The 24,818-nt window shown below is 50.4% G+C and overlaps 1 protein-coding gene across 1 annotated transcript in view; it reads right to left on the bottom strand.

The window, feature by feature from the left end:
• The window catches only part of LOC116809554 (myosin-16), a 71,873-nt gene that overhangs the window by 3,516 nt on the left and 43,539 nt on the right, over positions 1-24,818 (bottom strand). The window contains exons 24-42 of the mRNA XM_032753399.2: positions 23,539-23,625; positions 23,172-23,317; positions 22,252-22,342; positions 21,749-21,805; positions 20,665-20,751; positions 19,034-19,279; positions 17,774-17,891; positions 15,733-15,860; positions 14,665-14,861; positions 13,039-13,171; positions 10,326-10,542; positions 9,439-9,575; positions 9,240-9,343; positions 7,726-7,918; positions 5,600-5,803; positions 4,206-4,331; positions 2,658-2,828; positions 1,364-1,564; positions 565-792 (exon numbers count right to left, since the gene is read on the bottom strand). Coding sequence (XP_032609290.1) covers positions 592-792; positions 1,364-1,564; positions 2,658-2,828; positions 4,206-4,331; positions 5,600-5,803; positions 7,726-7,918; positions 9,240-9,343; positions 9,439-9,575; positions 10,326-10,542; positions 13,039-13,171; positions 14,665-14,861; positions 15,733-15,860; positions 17,774-17,891; positions 19,034-19,279; positions 20,665-20,751; positions 21,749-21,805; positions 22,252-22,342; positions 23,172-23,317; positions 23,539-23,625 — 2,844 coding nt within the window. The 3' untranslated portion in view covers positions 565-591. The remainder of the gene's footprint in view (positions 1-564; positions 793-1,363; positions 1,565-2,657; positions 2,829-4,205; positions 4,332-5,599; positions 5,804-7,725; positions 7,919-9,239; positions 9,344-9,438; positions 9,576-10,325; positions 10,543-13,038; positions 13,172-14,664; positions 14,862-15,732; positions 15,861-17,773; positions 17,892-19,033; positions 19,280-20,664; positions 20,752-21,748; positions 21,806-22,251; positions 22,343-23,171; positions 23,318-23,538; positions 23,626-24,818) is intronic.

Below are 24,818 nucleotides of genomic sequence, written 5' to 3'. Positions count from 1 at the left end.
ATCTCCAACATTTTTCGTCCTTGATTAGTACTGAATTAAGGGGAATAAAGACTAAATTGTTTCCTTAAAATCCCACCAGCACTCAGTGTTCAAGAAATGGTAGCTGTGATGATAATTATCATTTTCTTAGTGTTAGAGATCTGAATTCAACCAGGATTGATGAAATCTCCAGTGAAGAATGATATTGTGGGGGACACGAAAGATAACACACATTGCCATAAGCTTGTGGACGTCCCTGTGACTGTGTACTAAGCACCTAGTTTCCAAGGCTAGTGTCAAGTGGCATCACACTTGGGAACCGCCCTTCTGTGCAGATGGCCAGAGCCTGTGATACAGGTGAACAGCACCCCACCCGAGGGCTGTGACACTCTAGAGGAGTTTTGCAGCTGAAGAGGGAGGTGAAGAGCTTTGGGGTTCCTGTTGCATGAGACTGGGTGTGACAAAGACTGGAGCTGGGGAGCAGGGGGAGTATGGCTGGGTCACATAGTACCAATACTAGGAGCAAAGCCAGTGCACGGGAGGAGCGCTCTGAGCGAGACCGTCCAGAGCGGAGTCCACACCTACCGGTTGTGGCCTAGGACACGGAGGGCCTTACTCCTCAGAAAGGGTTTTCGAGGTGCCTGTCTTGGACACCTGGATGATCTCCACGGAGGTGATGCCCTTGCCGGCCACGCGGTGTCTGGTGCGCAGCTTGTTTAGGGCGGTCTCTGCCATGCCGGCCCGCTCCTCAGCGTCATCCAGCTCGTGCACCGTCTTCCTGTATCGAGCCAAGGTCTGGTTGGCCTGGTCCTCCTGCGACAAAGGCATGGCGGGAAACGGGGCATAAACGTGGCTGGTTCTGGTTAAGTGTGCATTAAAAAAAATTTTTTTTTTGAGAGACAGTCTCGCTCTGTCGCCCAGGCTGGAGTGCAGTGGTCTGATCTTGGCTTGCTGCAAACTCCACCTCCTGGGTTCCAGCAATTCTCCTGCCTTAGCCTCCCAAGTAGCTGGGATTAAGGTGCCCGCCACCATGCCTGGCTAATTTTTGTATTTTCAGTAGAGATGGGTTTCACCATGTTGGCCAGGCTGTTCTCGAACTCCTGACCTCAGGTGATCCACCCACCTCGACCTCCCAAAGTGCTGGGATTACAGGCATGAGCCACTGTGCCTGACCTCTTTACAAGTTCTTATCTCTGGTGTGTAGTGTCTGGTCCTCCCTCCCACTGGATTCCAAGGAGGAGACGCCATGGACATGAGCCTCGCAGAGTCATCTTAGGGCCAATGCTTGCTTCTTTCCCTGTGGTTAATTCCCAGCAAGGCTGGCAACCCGCACTGAGAAACAAGCGTCAGGGAAGGAGGAGTGGGGAGGCGCATGGACACCCACCGCCTCCTCGATCTGCCTCTTGTAGACCTTCAGCTTGTTCTGTAGCTTCTCCACCAGCTCCTGCATGCGCTGGTTGGTCTTGTGGTCCTCCTCCGTCTGGAAGACCAGCTCTTTGAGGCGACGCTCATTCTTACGCAGCGTCTTGACTGTCTCCGCGTGCTGTTTCTGTTCCCCATCCAGCTCTGTCTCTAGTTCCTTGATCTGTGGGAGGAAGAGAGGAATGCGGCTGAGTGAACGCGTGTGTTTTGTTTTTTGTTTTTTTGACAGGGTCCCGCTCTGTTGCCCAGGCTGGAGGGCAGTGGCATGATCATGGCTTACTGCAGCCTTGACCTCCTGCGCTCAAGCGATCCTCTTGCCTCAGCCTCCTGGAACACGTGGTTTTGAGCTTCAGAGCTCAGCGGCCTCAGACAGGGGCGTTGTGGCTGCAGTGTCCACCGCCTGCCCAGAGGGGAGGGGATGGACCCTGGACAGGAGAGTCGGGTGGGCTCTGCCTTTTACAGGCCATGCTGTGGTTGTCAGACACCTTCTCTTGAGCCTCAAATTCCCTCCTCTGGGAAATGGGGGTGTTAGGGAGTCAGACAAAATGATGGAATCTTCTGGGCCCTTCCAGCTCTGGCATTTCATGGGGTAAAGACTAAGGCTTGTTTTCTTTCAGTGAGTAAGAAAAGGCAAGGAGAATATTGGGGACTGCTCTGCTTGAGGCTAAGGACATTCTGGGGAGGAAGGTGACAGAGAGGGAAAGAGGAGAGGAGAACTTGAGAGAAATTAGAGCTCTTCCCTCAATTTCCTTTTCTCTTTCTTTCCCTCCCTTCCTTCTTTCTTTCTTTCCTTCTTTTCTCTTTTTTTCTGAGACAGGGTCTGGCTCTGTCACCCAGGCTGAAGTGCAGTAGTGCTATCATAGCTCACTGTAGCCTCAATCTCCTGGGCTCAAGCAATCCTCCCAACCCAGCCTCCTGAGTAGCTGGGACTACAGGCATGTGCCACCACACCCAGCTAATTTAACATATTTTTTTTTTTTTTTTAGAGATGGAGGTCTCACTATGTTGCCCCAGCTGGTCTCAAACTCCTGGGCTCAAGCGATCCTCCCGCCTTGGCCTCCTAAAGTATTAGGATTATGGGCGTGAGCCACTGCACCTGGTCCTTTTAATTTCCTCTTCTTTCCTAGCACTTGCATAACCCGATTCTTCATCAAATGCAGGACATGTTTTTGGCAAAAGACGGGCATCTCACACACATACCCCCCATCCCGCCAGATCCCTATTCCTCCCTTGGCTGAGCCCTGCATTGCCCTTACCCTGGCCTCCAGCTTCATGATGGTTCGCTTGCCGCCTTTCAGAGCCAGCTGCTCGGCCTCCTCCATCTTGGCTTGCAGGTCTTTGATGGTGACCTCGTAGTTCTTCTTGATCTTCTCCAGGTGCATGCAGTGGTCCTGCTCTTGCCGGAGTTCTTCTGCCATGCGGGCAGCCTGCGGGTGGGGAAAAGAAGATCAGGAGTTGGAGCTGGGTGCTACCCAGGCTCATAGCTCCTTTGAGAGACGTGAGGCCTTGTCTCCTGGTCTCTAGGAAACCAACTGGTTGACAAGGGGAGCCCCACTGACATGCTGCTGGAGTTTGGTGGAAGGGGTGCCCTATGCTCCCCTTTGCCCCCACAAACTCATGCCTCCCATCCCCACAGACTCCCACCAGCTGGGCACACTCAAGCCAAACCCTACTGACTGCCATCTCCATGAGGGGCACAGCATGGAGGGTGGGAAAAGCACATCCTCTGGAGTTGGAAGACCCAGGACTGTGTCTGGCCCTGAGTGACCTTCAGCATGTTGCTTATCCCCTCTCAGTCCCTTTCTCCTTACATTCATTCCACAAATGTTCATGAGGGTCTAGGTGGGCCAGACATGGGCCTGTGCTCTTGGGAGGTAGCAATAAGTAAGACCAGCAATGTTCCTGAACTCCTGGGATTTCAGTCAAGTGAGAGGAGCCTGATGATGAAAATCTGTATTCCTTCATCTTCCAAATGGGGAGTAAACAGAACCCACCACTCGAGGCTGGTGCGAACACCCGAAGGGATACTGGGCTGAGAGCACTTGGGAGCACATCTTGCCAACATCCTCCTCTGCGTCCCCAGGCTCATCCGCCAATGTCCTCCTCTGTGTCCCTGGGCTCATCCATCTTCCTTTTACTAGCACTTCCCTCAAGGCTGTTTGATTTTATTGTTATTGTTATTATTTCATGTTTTGAGACAGGGTGTTATTCTGTCGCCCAGGCTGCAGTGCAGTGGTGGGATCATGACTCACTGCAACCTCAAACTCCTGGGTTCAGGTGATCCTCCCGTTTCAGCCTTCTGAGTAGCTGGGACTACAGGCACATGCCATGACGCCCAGCTAATTTTTAACATTTTTAGTAGAGACAGGGTCTTGCTATGTTGCCCAGGCTGGTCTTGAACTTCTGGCCTCAAGCAATCCTGCTGCCTTGGCCTCCCAAAGTGCTGGGATTACAAGCGTGAGCCACCATGCCTGGCCCAAGGATGTTTTAATGCATCCCACTGCCAAAAAGGCTGCCCAGATGAACCCACTTTGATGGCTTCTTTGATGCAAGACCCCGGGCCTTGTGCTATAATCTTTCACATAATCACCTAGAGCTTGTAATTCTTTCTTACTTTCACGTGTGTGGCTTTTTAGAAAAGCCTTGGGCTCCTCCAGAGCAGGGCCACATTCTCCCTGGCAGGGAACCATGCTCGGGTCCGCAGTGGCCCACGATGGGAGGAGGTGGCCTTCCTGCCCAGGCAGCCTGGTCCTCAGCAGGCGCCCAGGCCCCGCCTGCCAGCAGCAAGGGGCACACACACTTACATCCATCATGGCCTTCTTGGCCCTCTCTTCGGCTGAGCGGAACTCACTGATGAGCTCCTCGTGCTCGTTGGAGATGCGCTGGACATCTGACTCCAGCTTGCGTTTGACCACGAGGAGGCTCTGGTTCTGGAGGAAGAATGGAGATATCACTATGAGCCAGGGGTCTGCGTGGGCCTTCCTGTGTCCAGGAAAGAACACGACCTCTGCCAGACATGCTTGCCAGACCCCAACAGGAAATGGCCCTGGGCCCTCTGCATGGCATGGGGTATGGGTGCCTCTCCTGCATTCTTTTTTTTTTTTTTTTTTTTTAGGCAGTATCTTGCTCTGTTACTCGGGCTGGATTATGCAGTTGTGCAATCACAGCTCACTGCAGCCTCAATCTCTTAGGCTCAAGCGATTCTTCCACCTCAGCCTTCCAAGTACCTGGGACTACAGATGCGCACCACCACACCCAACTAATTTTTCATATGTTTTTAGAGACAGTCTGGCTATGTTGCCTAGGTTGGTCTTGAACTCTTGGCCTCAAGCAATCCTCCCACCTCTGCCTCCCATAGTGCTGGGATTACAGATGTGAGCCACTGTGCCTGGCCAGGATTATATATTTTATTTTATTTTTATTTTTGAGTCAGAGTCTCGCTCTGTCACCCAGGCTGGAATGCAGTGGCATGATCTTGGTTCACTGCATCCTCAACCTCCAGGGTTCAAGTGATTCTTGTGCCTCAGCCTCCCAAGTAGCAGCTGGGATTGTGGTATGTATCACCACACCTGGCTAATTATTGTATTTTTAGTAGAGATGGGGTTTCACCATTTTGGCCAGGTTGGAATGTGTGTGTGTGTGTGTGTGTGTATATATATATATATATATATATATATATATATATTATTTATTATTTTTTTTTTTAGACGGTCACTCTGTCACCCAGGCTGGAGTGCAGTGGCATGATCTTGGCTCACTGCAACTTCCGCCTCCCAGGTTCAAGCAATTCTCCTGCTTCAGCCTCCTGAGTACTTGGGATTACAGGTGTGTGCCACCACACCTGGCTGATTTTTGTATTTTTAGTAGAGACGGGGTTTCATCATGTTGGCCAAGCTGGTCTCGAACTCCTGACCTCAGGTGATCTGCCCGCCTGGGCCTCCCAAAGTGCTGGGATTATAGGCATGAGCCACAGTGCCCGGCCCAGGCTGAGATATATTTTATATCCTGGACTTTTAAGTCACAATTTTACAAAAAGCTCTGCAGATGAGTTTTGAGGATTTGCTGAGTGGGGTGCACTGCCTGCCTCTGAGTTTTGAGGGGGCTCACGTGGTTTGGGCACCATCCTGGCCTCACCCCAGCACCCCTTAACCCCCGGAGTGTGGATGCGAGTGGCACTGACCCAGGAGCCCTGTCCTACCTGGATGTTGATCTCGTTGTGCCGTTCGGTGATCTCCACCACTTCCTGCTCCAGCAGCTTGCGTGAACGCTCGCTGCCCTCCAGGGCTGAGCGCACCTCCTCTAGCTCCGTCTGCAGCAGGCTCAGGCGCCGCTCCTGCAGGTTGTACTGCTCCCGCAGCTCCTCGTGCTGCCTGGCATCCTCGTCCATCTGGACCTGCAGGTCCTGGGGGGCACACGGACCCAGCCTCAGCCCATACATTGGGCCGTGGTATCACCTTGGGGGTGGCCAGGCGTGAGGGCGCTGTGACCTTTATCGACTGGGTTCAGCAGGAAACTGGGCAGGCGGGGAGGCCACAGAAGAAGAGTGAGGAACAGACCTGGTCTTGGGAAGTTTGTGGTATGGTGGAGCCCCAGCAGGGCCAGGACCCAGGAAGTTATCTAACATGAGGTCAACATGAAGTCAAACCTTTCCTGATGATAGAGCACCTGGTGTTCCCAGCATAGCCTTCTCCAGGAGGCCTTCCCAGCATAGCCTTCTCCAGGAGGCCTTCCCAGTGACCTCTGCCAATCATATTCTAATCCTGGCTAGGCTGATCTTCAGCTCTCTTCTGTCCTCTTGTTTCTCTCTCTCTCTTTTTTTTTTTTTTTTTTGAGACAGAGTCTTGCTCTGTCCCCTAGGCTGGAGTTCAATGGCATGATCTCAGCTCACTGCAATCTCCGCCTCCCGGGTTCAAGTGATTCTCCTGCCTCACCTTCCCAAGTACCTGTGATTACAGGTGCCTGCCACCACACCTGGCTAATTTTTGTATTTTTAGTAGAGATAGGGTTTTGCCATGTTGCTCAGGCTGGTTTCAAACTCCTGACCTCAAGTGATCTGCCCACCTTGGCCTCCCAAAGTGCTGGGATTACAGGCGTGAGCCACTGCGCCCAGCCTGTCCTCTTATTTCTCCATAGGACTTATCATCAGTTTTAATAATACAGTTTTATTTTTGTTGCTGTCTGCATGGGGATGTTTGTCCGTTTTGTCCACTCTTTGTTTTGTTTTTGAGACAGGGTCTCACTCTGTCACCAAGGCTGGAGTGCAGTGGTGTAGTCACAGCTCACTGAAATCTCTAATTCCTGGGCTCAAGCGATCCTTCCACCTCAGCCTCCTGAGTAGCTGGAACTACAGGCATGAGCACCACCATGCCTGGCTAATTTTATTTTTTATGGAGATGGGGTCTCGCTATGATGCCCAGGCCGGTCATGAACTCAAGCCTGGCCTCAAGCAATCCTCTCTCTTCAGCCTCCTGAGTAGCTGGGACTACATGTGAACACCAAATGTGCCCAGCATTGTCTTGTCCACTCTTGGACACCTAAAACAGTACCTGGTTAGGGCACATCTCCAGTTAGCAAGTGTTGGATGTGTGGTTCCAGCTATGTATACTGTAAAGACCAGCCTCATAATGGAATGATTGTAAAGGGGTCTTCAGCTCTGTTTGTGTTTATTTTTTAAGGCAAGTAGTGGGTATATGAGTTTTGTTGTGTTCTTCATTTCTCTATGTCTGAAATAGTTTATAATAAGTAAAAAATGATTTTACAAATGAAGACAGGGCTGGGCGTGGTGGCTCACGCCTGTAATCCCAGCACTTTGGGAGGCTGAGGCGGGCAGATCACCTGAGGTCAGGCGTTGGAGATCAGCCTGGCCAGCATGGTGAAACCCCGTCTCTACTAAAAATACAAAAATTAGCTGGGCGTGGTGGTGGGTGCCTGTAATCCCAGCTACTCAGGAGGCTGAGGCAGGAGAATTGCTTGAACCTGGGAGGTGGAGCCAAGATTGTGCCACTGCACTCCAGCCTGGGTGACAAGAGCAAAACTCCATCAAATAAATAAATAAAATAAAAATCTAGATGGGCCCTACTTCCTGTTTCCCTCCTTTGGTCCATCTTTCCAATTGTCCAGAATCTGGACTTTCGGTGGTTGAGGGCCTCTTCTTTATATAGTCCCCAAGCCTCCTGCTCCCTGGACTTCCAGCCACCCCACATTCTCACTCTTATGCCTTTATGCTGGCTGAAGACATGCATTGAGTTAGCCCCCTTTAGGCCTTCAGACTCAACCGATGATGGTGTGTCTTGTGTATCATTTCTCCTTCTCCCAGATCACTACCTTGATTTGCTGTTGCAGCCTTTTCAATGTCTTTACAAGTTCGCTGTTGTTCTTGTTGGCGTGGTCCAGCTGGATTTCCATCTCATTCAGGTCCGTCTCCATCTTCTTCTTGAGCCGAAGTGCCTCTGCCCGGCCCTTGGCCTCCGCCTCCAGGCTGGCCTGCAAGGACTCAATTGCCCGCTGGTGGTTCTTCCTGTAAGTCCAAGCAGAGAAGACCTTGGCATACTGGGCTGGCTGTTCAGTCTGTGCTAAGCCTTCCTAGAGGAGAGGTCTCAGCATCAGCATGAATACAGGCACCATGTTGTGAAATTAAACAAACCCTTAAAAAGGTGCAAGACAGGGATGAGGGTTTCATGCTTTGGGGAAATAAAAGGAAGGTCATTTTGTTGTTTTAGAGTCACTCTGTGGCTCAGGCTGTAATGGAAAAACCGTCACATTCTGTGATGGTGTAGTAGTGTGATCATAGCTCACTGCAGCCTTGAACTCTGGGGCTCAAGTGATCTTCCAATCTCAGCCTCCCCAGTAACTGGGACTACAGGCCATGCCACCACACCCAGCTATTTTTATTTTTATTTTTATTTTTTAGACCGGGGTTTTGCTATGTTGCCCAGGCTGATCTCAAACTCCTGAGCTCAAGGGATCCTCCCATCTCAGCCTCCCAAAGTGCTAGGATTACAGGCGTGAGCCACTGTGCCCAGCCAAAATTAAATAACCTTTATGCTTCAACGGATACCTTTAAGAAAGTGACAAGACAACCCATAGAATAGGAAAAAATATTTGCAAATCATATCTGATAAGTCTAGTGTTCAGAATATATAAAGAACTCTTACAACTCAACAATAAAAAGAAGCGATCCAATTTTTGAAAGGGGCAAAGAACAGACTTTTCTCCGAAGAAGATACAGAAACAGCCAGTAAGCACATAACAGATTCTCTGCTTCATTAACCATCATGGCTAAAATACTACATTTAAAGTGTTCATAGGCCAGGCACGGTGGCTCATGCCTGTAATCCCAGCACTTTGGGAGGCCGAGGTGGGCAGATCACTTGAGGTCAGGAGTTCAAGACCAGCCTGGCCAACATGGTGAAACGCTGTCTCTACTAAAAATACAAAAATTAGCTGGGCACGGTGGCACATGCCTGTGATCCCAGCTACTTGGGAGGCTAAGGCAGGAGAATTGCTTGAAACCAGGAGGCAGAGGTCGCAGTGAGCTGGGATCGCACCACTACACTGCGGCCTAGGCAACAGAGCAAGACTCTGTCTCAAAAAAAAAAAAACCAAAAAGAACCCCCCAAAAAAACAAAAAAACCCCAAAAAACAAAGTGTTCATAAACTAGACACAGTAGTATGAGGTACAGTCTTTATTTCCATTTCACAGATGAGGAAACACATTCAGCGAGGTTCACCTGAACTGCCCAATGTCACACGACTAGTAGGTGGAAGAGACTGGGGTTTCTGGACTCTGCTCCATCACACTTCCCAAGAGTCAGCCTCCCGTCCCATCAGCTCCATACCTGGTAGCCTCAAATTCTTCTTCTTTCTCATGGATTCTTCGGTCGATGTCAGCTTTAACCTGAGCCAGTTCCAACTGAATTCGAATCACCTTGCTCTCTTCAACCTACCAGAAATATAAACATGAGTCTTTCTGGCCAAGAAGATGTGCAGTGCCTGGCCAAGGGTCCACAGTCCCCAAGGTGATGGCCCCACGGTTACCTCCAGGGAAGACTCAGCTTCTTCCAGGGCCACCTGGAGTTCTTCCTTTTCCATCTCCAATTTTTTCTTCAACTTCTGCAGCTCATGCACACTCCTTCCTCCCTCACCCAGCTGATCAATGAGATCCTTTATCTCCTCTGAGATAGAAATATTCATGTTAATAAGACGCAGCATTCCAGGGTCATGGCAGGTGGCACCGTCATTCCTCCATTGGGGTAAGAAGAAGGCCTCCCAAAGTGCCAGGATTGCAGACATGAGCCACCACGCTTGGCCATAATCTTATTGCATTGTCATGACAACCTTATAAGGAGGGTAGAATTACTTCCTCATTTTATTTTATTTATGTATGTATGTATTTATTTATTTTGGGGACATAGTGTTGCTCTGTTGCCCAGGCTGGAGTACAGTGGCATGATCTTGGCTCATTGCAACCTCCACCTCCCAGGTTCAAGCGATTCTCCTGCCTCAGCCTCCCAAGTAGCTGGGACTACAGGCGCCCGCCACCATGCCCTGCTAATTTTTTGTGTTTGTAATAGAGACAGGATTTCACCATGTTGGTCAGGCTGGTCTTGAACTCCTGACCTCAAGTGATCCGCCTGCCTCGGCCTCCCAAAGTGCTGGGATTACAGGCATGAGCCACCACACCCGGCTATTTCCTCATTTTATAGATGAGGAAAGTGAGGCACAGAAAGATTAAGCAACTCGCCTAAAGTTACACTGCTGAATGCTGAAGTGCTTCTACAAAGCACTTGCTAGAAAGTCAACAAACATTTATTGAGCACCTACTATGTGCCAGGTACTCAACTGATGATGTGCTCAGGACGAAGGGGACTCTGGCTGTGTCCCCTCCCTACAGGCCCATCCCATCCACCTGCCCTCAGACTCACCCTGCAGGGTCTTATTCTCCTTCTTCACGGACTCTAGATGCTCCAGAGACTCCTCGTAGGCAGTCTTGATCTTGAAGCTCTCTGTCATGTACATGCGGCACTCCTTCTGCGAGCTGTCCACTTCCACCTGCAACTCCTCACACTTCTGCTGCCACTCAGCCAGCATCTTGTCAAAGAGCCTCTGCTTCTTGTCCAGGGCAGCGGCTGCAGCATTGGCCTAAGGAAAGTTGGAAATGGCCTCTAGGGGTCCGACCTCCCTGCCTCTGTCCCCTCCTCCCACCCGCCAACCTCTCTTCCTTCCCTTTCCCCAGTAACTCTTGAGACTACGGACTCCTTGGGAATTGGAATGTAATTCAACACCTATGGCAGAAGCACAGAACACAGAGTCTGCAAAGAGCTGCATGCCAGTTCTAAAACTTCCCCCTGAGAGATGTGTGGCCGGGGGCATTCCACCTTATTTTCCCAGGTTAGAATTCTCTCAGGTGTAAAATGAGGAGTTTGGGCCACAGCGGCCTTCCCAGATTTATGACATTCGGCCTAACTCCCCTTAATATATTTCACTGTAATGTAATAATATACATTACACATCAACTCAAAACTGACTACTCTTAGACTTTATTTTTCTATAGATTTTATTTGTCTCATAACTCCCTGGCAACTATTTGCTGTTGTGCTATATTAGCTTTTGTAAAGTTTTGCTTTGTTTCTTTTGTGGGGTAGCAAAACCTTTTTGAGTTTCAGGACTTTTTTTTTTTTTTTAATTAAGATGGAGTCTCACTTTGTCACCCAGGCTGGAGTGCAGTGGCGCGATCTTGGCTCACTGCAACCTCCGTTTCCTGGGTTCAGCGATTATCCTGCCTCAGCCTCCTGAGTAGCTGGGATTACACAGGTGTGCGCCACCACATCCGGCTACTTTTTGTATTTTTAGTAGAGATGGGGTTTCGCCATGTTGGCCAGGCTGCTCTCAAACTCCTGACCTCAGGTGATCTGCCCGCCTCAGCCTCCCAAAGTGCTGGGATTACAGGCATAAGCCACTCTGCCCAGCCTTTTTTTTTTTTTTCCCCAAGAGATGAGGTCTCACTCTGTCACCCAGGCTGGAGTACAGTGGCATAATCGTAGCTAACTGTAGCCTCAGCCTCTTGGACTTAAGCAATCTTCCCACCTCAGCCTCCCAAAGTCCTGAGATGACAAGCATGAACCACCTTGCCAGAACTTTTTTTCTGAAACCTCTCACGTGGATGTGATCTCCTACCTACGTGGCCACTTCATGGAGCCACGTTCTTGTATTGGGCTGCATGTAGCCCCTCACAGCCAGCATGAATCATGGTTCCATCTAGACCAAGACCAGGGAGGTGTATGCCAGTGGAAATCCTATTTAATTCTCATAGAGACTGGCAACTCAGTTTGAACCAGGGATGCAAATAGGAATAGTTAGCCACACAAAGTGTGTGGGATGTAGTTTGTGTAAGAGAGAGGGGAACAGGGAAGGTACATCATATAACTTTCTTTTTTCTTTTTTTTTTGGAGCCAGAGTCTCACTCTGTTGCCCAGGCTGGAGTGCAGTGGCACGATCTGGCTCACTGCAACTTTCGTCTGCTGGGTTCAAGCGATTCTCCTGCCTCAGCCTCCCAAGTAGCTGGGACTACAGGTGCCCGCCGCCATGCCCCGCTAATTTTTTGTATTTTAGTAGACACAGGGTTTCACCGTGTTGCCCAGGCTGGTGTCGAACTCCTGAGCTCAGGCAATCTGCCTGCCTCGGCCTCCCAAAGTGCTAGGATTACAGGCATGAGCCACCGCGCCCGGCCACATTGTGTAACTTTCAGGGGCAAATTTTACCCTGCTTGTGGCCTTATTTATTTATTTGAGACAGGGTCTCACTCTGTCTGCCAGGCTGGAGTACAGTGGTGCAATCACAGCTCACTGCAGCCTTGAACCCCGGTTCAAATGATCCTCATGCCTTAGCCTCCCAAGTAGTTGAGACCACAGGCATATGCCACCACGCCTGACTAAATTTTTAATTTAAAAATTTTTGAGGGGCTGGGCACAGTGGCGCACGCCTGTAGTCCCAGCACTTTGGGAGGCCGAGGCGGGTGGATCACCTGAGGTCAGGAGTTTGAGACCAGCCCGGCCAACACGATGAAACTAAAAATACAAAAAATTAGCTGGGCATGGTGGCGGGCACCTGTAATCCCAGCTTCTCAGGAGGCTGAGGAATGAGAATCGCTTGAATCCAGGAGGTGGAGGTTGCAGTAAGCCGAGATCGCGCCACTGTACTCCAGCCTGGGCAACGAGAGCCAAACTCCATCTCAAAAAAAAAAAAATAAATAAAATAAAATATTTTTTTTCTTTCTTTTTATTTTTTTGAGACAGGGTCTCCCTGTGTTGTTCAGGCTGGTCTTGAACTCCTTGGCTCAAGTGGCCCTCCTGCCTTGGCTGCCTAGTGTGTTGGGATTAGAGGCATGGGCCACTGTGCTTGGTCTTGTGGCCCTGTTTAAACAGTAGCTTGTTGAATGTTAGATCTCGGAAGAGTTCATAAACACGTGCTCAAGCAGCAGCCGTTGTCCAGCAAGCTCCTGAAGGCACCCCAGCACTGCACCTTCTTGAACCATGTGTTTCTTCCTGATGACCCCAGATGTGTGACAGCCTCGCCCTAGCCCTGCTGTGGGCTCTCTGCCCCGGTAAATAGGCAGCTTTGAGCATTTGACCCTCTGACCTTTTCCAAGTCGATGGTGAGGTCCTCAACTTCTGCCTGGAGTCTCTGCTTATTTTTCTCGAGGGAGGCGGCCCGGGCCTGGGCAGTTTCCGCTGCTTCTTCTGCCTCCTGAAGCCTGGCGGCCAGCTTCCTCCTGCAAATGAGGGCCAGAGGGGCTGTCAAGGAAACATAGGCACTCACAGGCACCACCTCCACACTGCCAGGGTCAGAGTGTGGTGGGCATGGTACTAAGCTCTGGTGTCAACATTGGAAATGATGCAGTGTTTACAGGACAGCCACAGCTGTCCATTCACTCTCTCATTTATTCATTCAACACTTTCTCTACTCTGCGCCAAGGATTGTTGCAGGTGTTAGGGATGCAGCAGTGAATAAAACAGGCTAGGATACCTGCCCTAACAAACAAAATGTTTGTTCTGGAGCTGGGAGGAGGCAGGCAATACATGCCCTATAGAACATAAGCACTGCAGTGACAAATAGAGCCAGGAAAGGGACAGGCAGTCCAGGTGGGAGGGGGTGACGATGTCAAAATACAGACTCGGGAGACTCTCTGAGAAGGGGACACAGGAGCAAAGGTCTAAGCCAGGGGATGGAGGGGCCCTGAGGGTGTCTGGGGCGGAGACAAGCTTAGGGGTTGAGATTTAGGTTTAGCCCAGGAGTGGGAGCCTTGGGAGAGGACCAGGTAGTGCCCAGCAGTCTCCATAGCAAAGGCCTGAAGGACAGAGGTGGAAGTCGAAGGAAGGCAAATTTAGCTTAGAGCTTTAGCTGAAAGTATTGCATCAGCTGGAAGTCACTATGCCTTATTTGCTATCATATTAGCAGAAATTTCAGTGGATGGATGGGACCAGCCAGCAGGCTGGGATCCCAGAAACACTTAGAGCACACGTGCCATTTTCTATGTCTCATTTGGCTTTATACAAGAAAAAATTTGGCCATTTTTTCAGAGAATCCAGAAAAGTCTATAGAGGATTTTGTTCAGTTGACCATGTTCTTTGATTTAACTTGTCATGGATCCCCTCTGCTGCCTGGCCCAGGGTGGCTCACTCACAGGGCTTCCCTGCGTGCATGGGCCCAGGGGCACCCAGGCCAGCCTCCTTTTACACCAGAGAGAGGCCCAGAGCCACTTTCATGTCCCCCTTATTTCCTCAGGTGTCCACTTCTGTAGTTTTTTTTTTTAGAGACAGGATCCTGCTCTGTTATCTAGGCTGGAGTGCAGTGGCTCGATCATTGCTCACTGCAGCCTCCAATTCCTGGGCTCAAGCAATCCTCCCACTTTAGTCTCCCAAGCAGCTGAGAATACAGGCACGTGCCACCATGCCTGGCTAATTTTGTAATTTTTTGTAGAGATGAGGATCTCACCATGTTGCCCGGGCTGGCCTCGAACTTCTGGGCTCCAGCAATCCTCCTACCTTGGCCTCCCAAAGTGCTGGGATTACAGGCATGAGCCACCATAGCTGCCCCACAGAGCAGGCTCCTTTGTCCAGACACATTGTCCTCCTCTTAAAGCAGCCTGTGAACGTCCTTCTCCTGGGCTTGGCCCTGGCCTCAGCAGTGACTGACATGGTGGTGAGGCCCCCAGCGCCACCTGCCCAGCCCACCTGGCTCTCCCAGCAGGAGGACCACACTCACTTGGTCTCCTCCAGCTCCTCGGTCCTCTGGATGGCATCGGTCTCATACTTGGTCCTCCAGGTGGTGACCTCGGTGTTGAGTTTGGACACGAGGCGCTGCAGTTCCGACTTGCCTCCCTGCTCCTCCTCCAGCTGCTCCTTTACTAGGTCCAGGTCATGCTTGGTGTTGGCCAGACTCACCACGGCGGTGCTGCGAGACTGTGGGGACCAGCCTGTCAGGGGCCCATGGGGGCTTTCCGCAGCCCACAGAGCCACCACTTAGATACATGTGACACTGGAGCAGCAGTGATGGCAGGTGAAAGGGGGAAAAGACACACGATCCCACAATCCAAACCATCGGGGTTTTAATTTTCATCCTATGACTTCTTTTCGTTCTATTATTGTCCACAAGGATATGTAATTTCATTTAGTTATACACATCACATACTACAGTTTTGTAGTTAGCTTTTTTACTTGCTATGACATCAAATACTTTTTGTATTCCTTTGACATCTTCATAATCTGTAACTTTCTTTAGCTGGGACTATAGGTGTACACCACCATACCTGGAAACTTTTTTTTTTTTTCCTGAGACCGAGTTTCGCTCTTGTCACCCAGGCTGGAGTGCAATGGTGCGATCTCCGCTCCCTGCAACCTATGCCTCCGCCTGTGTCGGCCTCCCGAGTAGCTGGGATTATAGGCACTCACCACCATGCCAAGATAATTTTTGTATTTTTAGTAGAGACCAGGTTTTGCCATGTTGGCCAGACTGGTCTCGAACTCCTGACCTCAGGTGATCCACCCACCTTGGCCTCTCAAAGTGCTGGGATTACAGGTGTGAGCCACCATGCCCAGCAACTTTTTTATTTTTTATTTTGGTAGAGATGGCGTTGGCGGTGGGCGGGGGGGGAGGGGGGGGCGGCTCTTGCTGTGTTGTTCAGGCTGGTCTCGAACTCCTGGCCTTAAGTGAACCTGCCACCTAGGCCTCCCAAAGTTCTGGGATTACAGGCATGAGCCACCAAACTCAGCTGTAACCTATAACTTTAAGGCGGCAGCTCTGTCTCCACCGCAACCCCACGCCCAAACAAACCTTTGACTCTTCATCCAGCTGCCTCTTGTAATCATCCACTTGTGACGTCAGAGATGTCTTTATCCGTAGGATTTGATTGAGCCGGCTCTGGGACTCTTCATATTCCCTGCTCAGTTCACTATTTTCAGCTGGGTGAGAAGGAAATGGAAGAAATATTGGATGAAGAACTGGTTCCCCAGCCAGATCCGAAGTTCCCCAGGGCATTGCTCCTAAAGTACCCAATAATATGGTGGCTTGGCCAATGGAGCTGGAAAGGGGAGCACAGTGGATCACCACTCTAGCCTCCAAATTAAGTGAGCCCAGGAGAAAGGCAAGTGCCCAAGGGTTGCCAAGATCCAGGTAACCTGCATGGACTTAGGGGCCTCACATAATGAAACCCCGCTCTCCTACATGTCAGGAGATGCAGCAGAAGAGTTTGGAGAAACAGTGGGACAGAGAGTATTTCCTTTGTAAAATGTATTTGTCACAATTCCAGAATCTACACTCCTGTCATTTGTGGAATGATTGCTGGAGCCAGAGGCCAGGAAGAAGTTCATGAGCCTGAGAGAAAAAGCAAGGATTTCCAATTCTACCCTGTAAGTCACTGAGCTCACTGAGCTCACTCTTATCCATCAAATGGGGATATTGATTTCTTTTTTTTTTTTTGATACCGAGTTTCATTCTTGTCACCCAGGCTGGAGTACAGTGGCGTGCTCTCGTCTCACTGCCACCTCTGCCTTCCAGGTTCGAGTGATTCTCCTACCTCAGCCTCCTGAGTAACTGGGATTACAAGCGTGTACCACCATGCCCAGCTAATTTTTTTTTGTATTTTTAGTAGAGACCTGGTTTTACCACGCTGGCCAGGATGGTCTCAAACTCCTGACCTCAAGTGATCTGCCCACCTCGGCCTCCCAAAGTGCCGAGATTACAGGCATGAGCCACCGCACACGGCTGGATATTGATTTTTATTTTTTTTTTTGGGACAGGGTCCTGCTCTGTTGCCCAGGCTGGAGTGCAGTGGCACAATCATAACTCATTGCAGCCTTGAACTCCTAAGCTCAAGCAATCCTCCTGCCTCAGCCTCCCAAGAAGCTGGGACCACCAGTGTGCGCCACCACACCCAGCTATTTAAAAACATTGTTTTGTAGAGATGGGGGTCTTGCTATGTTGCCCAGGCTGGTCTCAAACTCCTGGCCTCAAGTAATCCTCCCACCTTGGCCTCCCAAAGTGCTGGAATTACAAGTGTGAGCCACTGCACCCAGCCAAGATATTGTTAAAGAATTCCAAATGTGAGAAATAAGGCCAAAGGATGCCTGCAAGTTCTCTTGATGTCACGCCGGAGCACTAACAGGCCCACCTGTAGACTATTTAGTTCTCTAAGGAAATGTACCTTTGTTCGACTTACTGTTTACCCCTGTGTGATTAGAGCATAGCTTCTGCAAAGTTAGAAATTAACTTATACATTGATAAATTGCCAATTATTTTTGTTATAGAGATGCAAAGATGCATCTCTATGACAAAGGTGTGTTTCTTCTGGCAGGGGGAAAAAAAACCCTAAACTAAACCCAGAGGTCACAGGATTATTGTCCTATAGGATATTAACTAGTTCTGCATCTAACTTAGCAAAGTTATTTTAGCATTTCTTTTCCCAGCTGACTGTAAATCTCTGCCTTTCAAATGCTCTTTGAAGGCAGCTTTAATATTTTTCTGGCTCCCTCATTAAGGAGTTAAATAAATCCTTGACACATGTTCGCTTTATATTAGTATGTGGGTCATGGTTAAAAATGTTTGAAAATTGTATTTTGTCAGCATGAATGCCTCTCCCGCTGATCTCACCGGGAAGGTGAGAGAACGGATACGAAAATGCTTTGAATTGTGTTCCCTGTTTTTGCATTGTAAAGATGTTACTTGGAACATTCAGCAGGTGGAATAAAATCTCCTCGTCTCATCATAAGGGGTTTGGATGGGAATCTTCCAAGGCCAAGAAAGCTCTGTTTCCTTGAGAATCCCAGTTCCTTTCCATGCACTGCTCCTTAGCAAGCTCAGGGCGAAGAGGGCTCACCTTGGAGGCGGGTCCTGATGGCATTGATTTCTGCTTGGTTTCGCTCTAGCTCTGCCACCTTGGCGTTGGCTTCTGATAAGCTGTCTTCCAGCTTTCTGACGTGGGCCTCGGCGTTCATCTGCTCAGGAAGGATGAACTCAGTGGGGAAGTTGTGGGTGGGGGAGGCCAAGCCCTCCCTACCTCCCCCTTGATTTTTGCCTTGTTCTTCCTGTGTGCCTCCCAGGCTACCTGCCTGGAGGTATGCCCCTGTCTCAGAAACCCCAAATGGCTCACCACTGTCTTGTCTTTTCTTTTTTTTTTTTTTTGAGACAGGGTATCACTCTATCACCCAGGCTGGAGTGCATAGGTGCAAGCAGAGCTCACTGTAGCCTCGACATCCTGGACTCAAGCCATCCTCTCACCACAGTAGCTGGGACCACAGGTGCCTGCCACCATACCTGGCTAATTATTTTTATTTTTTGTAGAGACAGGGTTTCACTGTGTTGCCCAGGCTGGTCTTGAACTGGGCTCAAGTAATCTGCCTGCCTTGGCCTCTCAAAGTGCTGGGATTACAGGCATTAGCCACTGTGCCCGGCCTATTGAGCATTTCTTATGTGCCAGAGACTATCGCAGCCCCACAGTACCGCTCTAAGGTGGAAATTATGACAATCATCTTCATGTTACAGATGAAGAAATTGAAGCACAGGTTATTTTATTTTTTATTTATTTATTTATTTTTTTGAGACAGAGTCTTGCCCTGTCACCCAGGCTGGAGTGCAGTGGCGCAATCTCGGCTCAATGCAACCTCTGCCTCCCAGGTTCAAGCAATTTTTGTATTTTTAGTAGAGACAGGGTTTCACCATATTGGCCAGGCTGGTCTCGAACTCGTGACCTCAGGTGATCCGCCTGCCTCAGCCTCCCAAAGTGCTGGGATTACAGGCGAAAGCCACTGTGCCCAGCAGGTTATTTTATTTTATTTTAGAGACAGGGTCTTACTCTGTTGCCCAGGCTGGAGTGCAGTGGTGCAGTCATACTCACTGCAGTCTCAACCTCCTGGGCTCAAGTGATCCTCCTGCCTCAGCCTCCTGAGTAGCTAGGACTACAGGCACATGCTACCATCCCTGGCTACTTTTATTTTTTTAAGAGATGAGGTCTGGCTATGTTGTCCAGGCTGGTCCCCAAGTCCTGGCCTCTCAAAAGTGATCCTCCTGCCTCAGCCTCCCAAAGTGCTGGGATTACAGGAGTGAGCCACTGCGCCCGGCCCACAGTTAGGTTATTCACCTTGGACTTCTGTATCGTCTCCACACTGGCATTGAGGTCATCAATCTCAGCCTTCATGACCTGTTTATCTTTCTCCAGCTTGGACTTGACCCTCTGCAGGCTCTCCACATGCTCTGTCAGCTCAGCCATGGAGTCCATGTGCTTCTTGCGCAGTGTGGAGGCCGTCGCCTCGCTCTGCAGGGCGGCCTCTTCCAGCTCCCGCCGCAGCTTCAGCAGCTCAGCCTCCCGCTTGCGGTTCTGCTCGATCTGGGGTAGAGGAGGAGTGGCTTAGCAGAACTGGCCAGTGCCAGCCTTTTTGGGGTGGACACTGCCCAGCTGCTCGGTGGTCCCCTGATATTCCTGTACCTCGCTAAAAGAAGTCCTGCTTGAAATGTTGATGCTTAGCCTTTGGGCGGCGGGGGTTGCCCACAGGATTTGTTTAGAGAGTGTTGTGTGTTAAATTGTGTTCTCCAAAAAGATATACTCAAGTCCTAACACCAGGTACCTGTGAATGGGACCTGGGATTAGGACTTGAGTATATCTTTTGGAAATAGCGTCTTTGTAGATGGAGCTAGTTAAGATGCCGTACTGGATTAGGGTGAGCCCTAAGCTAATGACTGAGGTTCTTTTTTTTTTTTTTTTGAGAAAGAGTTTCACTTTTGTTGCCCAGGCTGCAGTGCAGTGGCACGATCTCGGCTCACTGCAACTTCCGCCTCCTGGGTTCAAGTGATTCTCCTGCCTCAGCCTCCCAAGTAGCTGGGATTACAGGTGCCTGCCACCATGCCCAGCTAATTTTTTGTGTTTTTAGTAGAGATAGGGTTTCACCACGTTGACCAGGCTGGTCTCGAACTCCTGACCTCAGGTGATCCACCCACCTCAGCCTCCCAAAGTGCTGGGAGTACAGGCGTGAGCCACCACGCCCGGCCGGACTCTCACATTTCTACTCACTATACTCCTGCCCTAATCACTCCAGGTCCAGGTACGGACAACTAGGTTCAGCCCCACAGCCCACTGAGATTGTCCAAACTGGCCAGTCAGGAGCCTGTTCACCCTGCCTCACCTATTCCTTCCCACGGGAGCCAGAGTAAAGGCCTTTGCCTACATTTTTCCCACCGGCTGTCTGCCTCCTAACCAGCCCCAGTGCCTCTCTGGCCCTGCATGGCCTGCTGTGCCCTTTCCTCTTGGGAACTGTGAGTAGCAAACTCTTTCTGTTTGTTTTTGAGAGACAGGGTCTTGCTCTGTCACTCAGGCTGGAGTGCAGTGGTGCCATCATGGCTCACCACAGCCTCAACCTCCCTGGGCTCAAGTGATCCTCCTTCTTTAGCCTCTTGAGTAGCTGGAACTACAGGAACGTGCCACCATGCCCAGCTAATTTTTTTTTTGAGAGATGGGCTTTTGCTGTGTTGCCCAGGCTGGTCAGAAACCCCTGGGCTCAAATGATCCTTCTGCCTTTGCCTCCCCAGGTGTTGGGATTACAGGCATGAGACACTGTTCCAGGCCTCATTTTTAAATTATTAATTGGTTTCTCCTCAAGTCTGTCTCAGGAACCTAGCAAAAACGAACTGGTCTTGATCCCACTGCTCACAGTCCAGCAATTTTTCTCCCCAAATGCATGCAGAGCTGGGGGTTTCTGGGCCCCCTGGGATGGGTACCTGAGCAGATGTGGCTCCACCCGCTTCCTCCAGCCTGTCACTGAGGTCTTCGAGATCCCGGGACAGGTCACTGCGTTGTTTCTCCACCTGGGATGAAAATTTTTATTTTAAGATAGAGCCTTCCTCTGTGGCCCAGGCTGGAGTGTGGCAGCACCATCTCGACTCACTGCAACCTTTGCCTGCCTGGCTCAAACAATCCTCTAACCTCAGCTCCCGAGTATCTGCGACTACAGGCACATGCCATCACACCCAGCAAATTTTTAAATTTTTTGTAGAGATGGGTTTTCACCATGTTGCCCAAGCTGGTCTCCTGGTCTCAAGTGATCCTCCTGCCTTGGTCTCCCAAGGTATTTGGATTACAGGCATGAGCCACTGTGCCTGGCCATGGGATGAGATTTAATGATACCAATGATAATCACCCAGAGCTCTTTTTACTCCAGTAAAGAGCATGATGACTGCTTCACCTTTGAGAAGCCAGGATTCTATGCCTGGGGGGCCTTGTGCCCTGCCTGTCATCCCACAGGCTCAGTAAAGGACACTGTCTTCCCTACACTGGGCAGGCATTAGTGCCCATCCCAGCTACCACCTGTCCAATTTGGCTGAATTTGGGGTTAGGTACACTGTGATTTGTCTCCCACCAGTTTTCTGGGCTCACGTCCTGTAGGATCCCCACCCTCAAGCCTCCCTCCACACTCTGCTCTTGCTAACACGTGCTTTCTCTGTTTACACCTTCATCCCGATGAAGGTAGGTGCTATTTTATTCCCTTTGCCCAGACCTTTCTTCTTGCGTCTGCCTGTTGAATTCTATCTTTGAGGTCAAGTGTTTCCTCCTCCATCTGCCTCAGGTAGAACCAGCCTCTTCTCTGGACTCAAGCCACACAGAGCATCTGCCTTTCACATCATGATTAATGTGGATGTGCACTTCAGTCCCTGGCACACAGGAGGTGCTCCAGAAGCAACTAGACTTTTTAGCTGGACACCTGCCTCCTCTACCGGTTTCCTTAGCGGAGGTTTCTATTCGTGGCTGGATGTGTGACTGCCGTTAGGTCCTTTGACTCAAGAAGGGGAAACGTATTTCATTTACCTTGGCTCTCATGGCCCGCTCAGCTTCTAGTTCTTCTTCCAGCTCTTCAATTCGGGCCTAGCAGACAGAGGAGGGAGGGGATTCATCTCTCCCAGGCAAAGTTAGTAAGTCAGCCCCTTAGCCTTTTAGGATGGAAAATAGGGATATGAGAATATGACAGCCACTGTCAAAAGCAGAGAGAGGCAGATCCCAGAGAGCAAGCACAAAGGCGCTGGGGCAGGCAGGAGGGGGCCTGGCATGTGTGACACCCAGCCCAGGAGCCAGCATGGCTGGATAGAGTGGAGGGAAACACTCGGTGATGAGGTCAGGCGGGAGCAGTTGGAGGGCCTCATAACCATCATACGGATTTCACCCCTAGTGAGGGGAACATGGGTCCATCTCCAAGGACTCTATGGCAGTCTTGCTCCTCAGGAAACCTCAGCCACCAAGTAGCTGACATGAACAAAGGGTTCAGAGAAGTGCATTTCCGACAGAGAGCTCATGCTTCTCGGTCCTGGACATACCTGGTGCTCCTTCAGTTTCCGCTGCAGCGTGGAATTCAGAGACTGCTCATCCTCATATTTCGAGTTGACAGAGTTTATTTCCAAATCCCTCCTGCAAGGGAAGGGTTGGTCTCCTGAGGAAAGGCTCTGAGGGTAGACCAGTGAGCTGGCGAGGGAATGGCACCTGGGCTGCCAGAGGGGACCTTGAACCTGCCGAAACGCACGTACCTCCCAGCCCCTTCTGGCCTTCCGTAGTGACAGCCCAGAAGGTCTCACCCTACAGAGCAGTTAGACCCCTGAATGAGCTCCTCAGGCATTTCATCATCCATTCATTCATTCACACATTTACTAATGTGATACTTTTTTTTTGAGACAGCGTGTTGCTCTGTCGCCCAGAATGCAGTGCAGTGGCATGATCATGGCTCACTGCAGCCTCGACCTCCTGGGCTTAAGTGATCCTCCCCCCTCAGCTTCTCTAGTAGCTGGGGCCACAGGCTGGCTCCATCATACCCAGTTAATTTTTGTATTTTTTGTAGAGACGGGGTCTTGCTATGTTGCCCAGGCTGGTCTTGAGCTCCTGGCCTCAAGCCATCCTCCTGCCTTCGCCTCCCAAAGTGCTGAGATTACAGGTGTGAGCCACGGTACCCGACATGGTCATAGGCTTTTATGATACCTCCCTGCCCTGCTGAGTCCTCAGTGTTCCCTGGGGTGGTGGCACTCGTCTCCTCCACAATGCCCACCAGGTATTGTGTGACACTGGGCATTCCCTGCAGACAGGGCAGCCCCTACCTCTCTGCATATCCTCCATGACTGGCAGGTGCTTGGGACATGCAGGAATGTTTGTGAGGCTCTCCATACAGTGCCTGGCTCCTGGCACCCTCCAGGCAGCTCCAGCTATTGCTACCATTGTGACGGACAAAATGAACGACAGCAAGACATACTTTTTCACCACCTCCTCGAGATCCAGCTTGGAACGCTCCATCTCATTGAGGTTGTCGATGGTCATCTTCAGGTCACTCTCAGCTTTCCGACGAGCCTTTTCCACCTCCGCCCGGATTTTCTTTTCCTGCTCCCAGTTATCCTCCAGCTACAGAGACAAGAACAGCAAGAGAAGGTAGACGAGGAGAGTCTGAGGTTAGAAGGCAAGAAGGAACCAGACTGGGTCTGATCCTTTAGCTGTGGCATCAAAAGGGCCCTCACGCCCTGGGGGATGTGTTGGTCCAGTTCTCAAAACTAATCTTCGGACCCCGTACCCCCAGAGGGATCTGGCCTTGGAGTTGTAGAGGTGGCCACGGCAATGGGTATTACCTCGTGGATCTGCGTGCTCAGCTTGCTGTTATTTTTGGTCAGGTGGTTCACCTTGTCCTCTTCAGCCTGTAGGTCGTCCAGGGTTTTCTGGAAGGACAGATACACACGTGAGTGCCACAAGGCCCAGTGGGAGCAGCTGAACATTCCTGATCCTCAGTTGTCGCTTCTGAGCTATGCAGCTCCCAGGCTTTGGGGAGTTCAGTTGACTTTGGTGAGTAGGTACTGAGCACCTGCTACTGGGCACTGGGTGAGGCCAGAGCAGATGGACCAGAGCCACCCATCAGGGAGGTCAATTGCTTGAGCCAGGGAGGTTGAGGCTGCAGTGAGCTATGATTGTACCACTGCACTCGATCCTGGGTGACAGAGTCAGACCCTGTCTCTACAAAAATTAGCCAGGTGTGGTGGCACACATCTGTAGTGCCAGCTACTCAGGAGACTGAGCCAGCTACTCAGGAGACGATCACGAGCCCAGGAGGCTGGGGCTGCAGTGAGCTATGATGGCACCACTGCATTTCAGCCTGAGCAACAGTGAGACCCTATCTCTGGTTCCCCAGGGGGCATATGGGAAATAGGTGGGGTGCTTCTGGTTGTCACAGTGATTGGAGGTCCCTCTGACATTTAGTGGATGACTCCAGCAATGCTGGACATCCCATTTTGCTCTGGACAATCTGGTACCATGAAGAATTCTGTAGTCCACATTCCTGATGTCCCACTCAGCCACTTAGGTGAGTAAAACAACTATTTCTACTCTTCTAAACCTAGAGCCCAGCACCCTTTTACATGTAACTCAATGTTCTTTTTCATTTAATATGCACAACATTTTTTTGTTTTTTTTTTTTTAGATAGGATCTTACTCCATCACTCAGACTGGAGTACAGTGGTGCGATCATAGCTAACTGCAGCCTCCACCTCTTGGGCTCGAGCAACCCTCTTGCCTCACCTCCTGGCTATTTTTTTTTCTAGTTTTTTAGAAAACTGCACTCCAGCTTGGGTGACAGTGCGAGGCTCCGTCTCAAAAACAAACAAAAATTAGTGGGGTGCAGTGGTACATGCCTATAATCCCAGTTACTCAGGAGGCTGAGGTGGGAGGATCACCCGAGCCTGGGAAGTCGAGGCTGCAGTGAGCCGTGATCGTACCACTGCACTCCAGCCTCAGTGACAGAGCTAGACCCTGTCTCAAAAAAATAAAAAAAAGTAAAATGTTATGACCAGAGGCATGCAAGAGTCTAACCCTATATTTTCCCTAGGAGCAGTGGTTCATATTTGCTAATTCAATATTG

This window comes from Hylobates moloch, unplaced genomic scaffold, assembly GCF_009828535.3.
Source record: "Hylobates moloch isolate HMO894 unplaced genomic scaffold, HMol_V3 SCAFFOLD_1, whole genome shotgun sequence".
In the NCBI taxonomy this organism is placed as follows: domain Eukaryota; kingdom Metazoa; phylum Chordata; class Mammalia; order Primates; family Hylobatidae; genus Hylobates; species Hylobates moloch.
The sequence above is the reverse complement of the archived record's forward strand: the minus strand, read 5'-3'. Positions and strand labels throughout refer to the sequence as shown.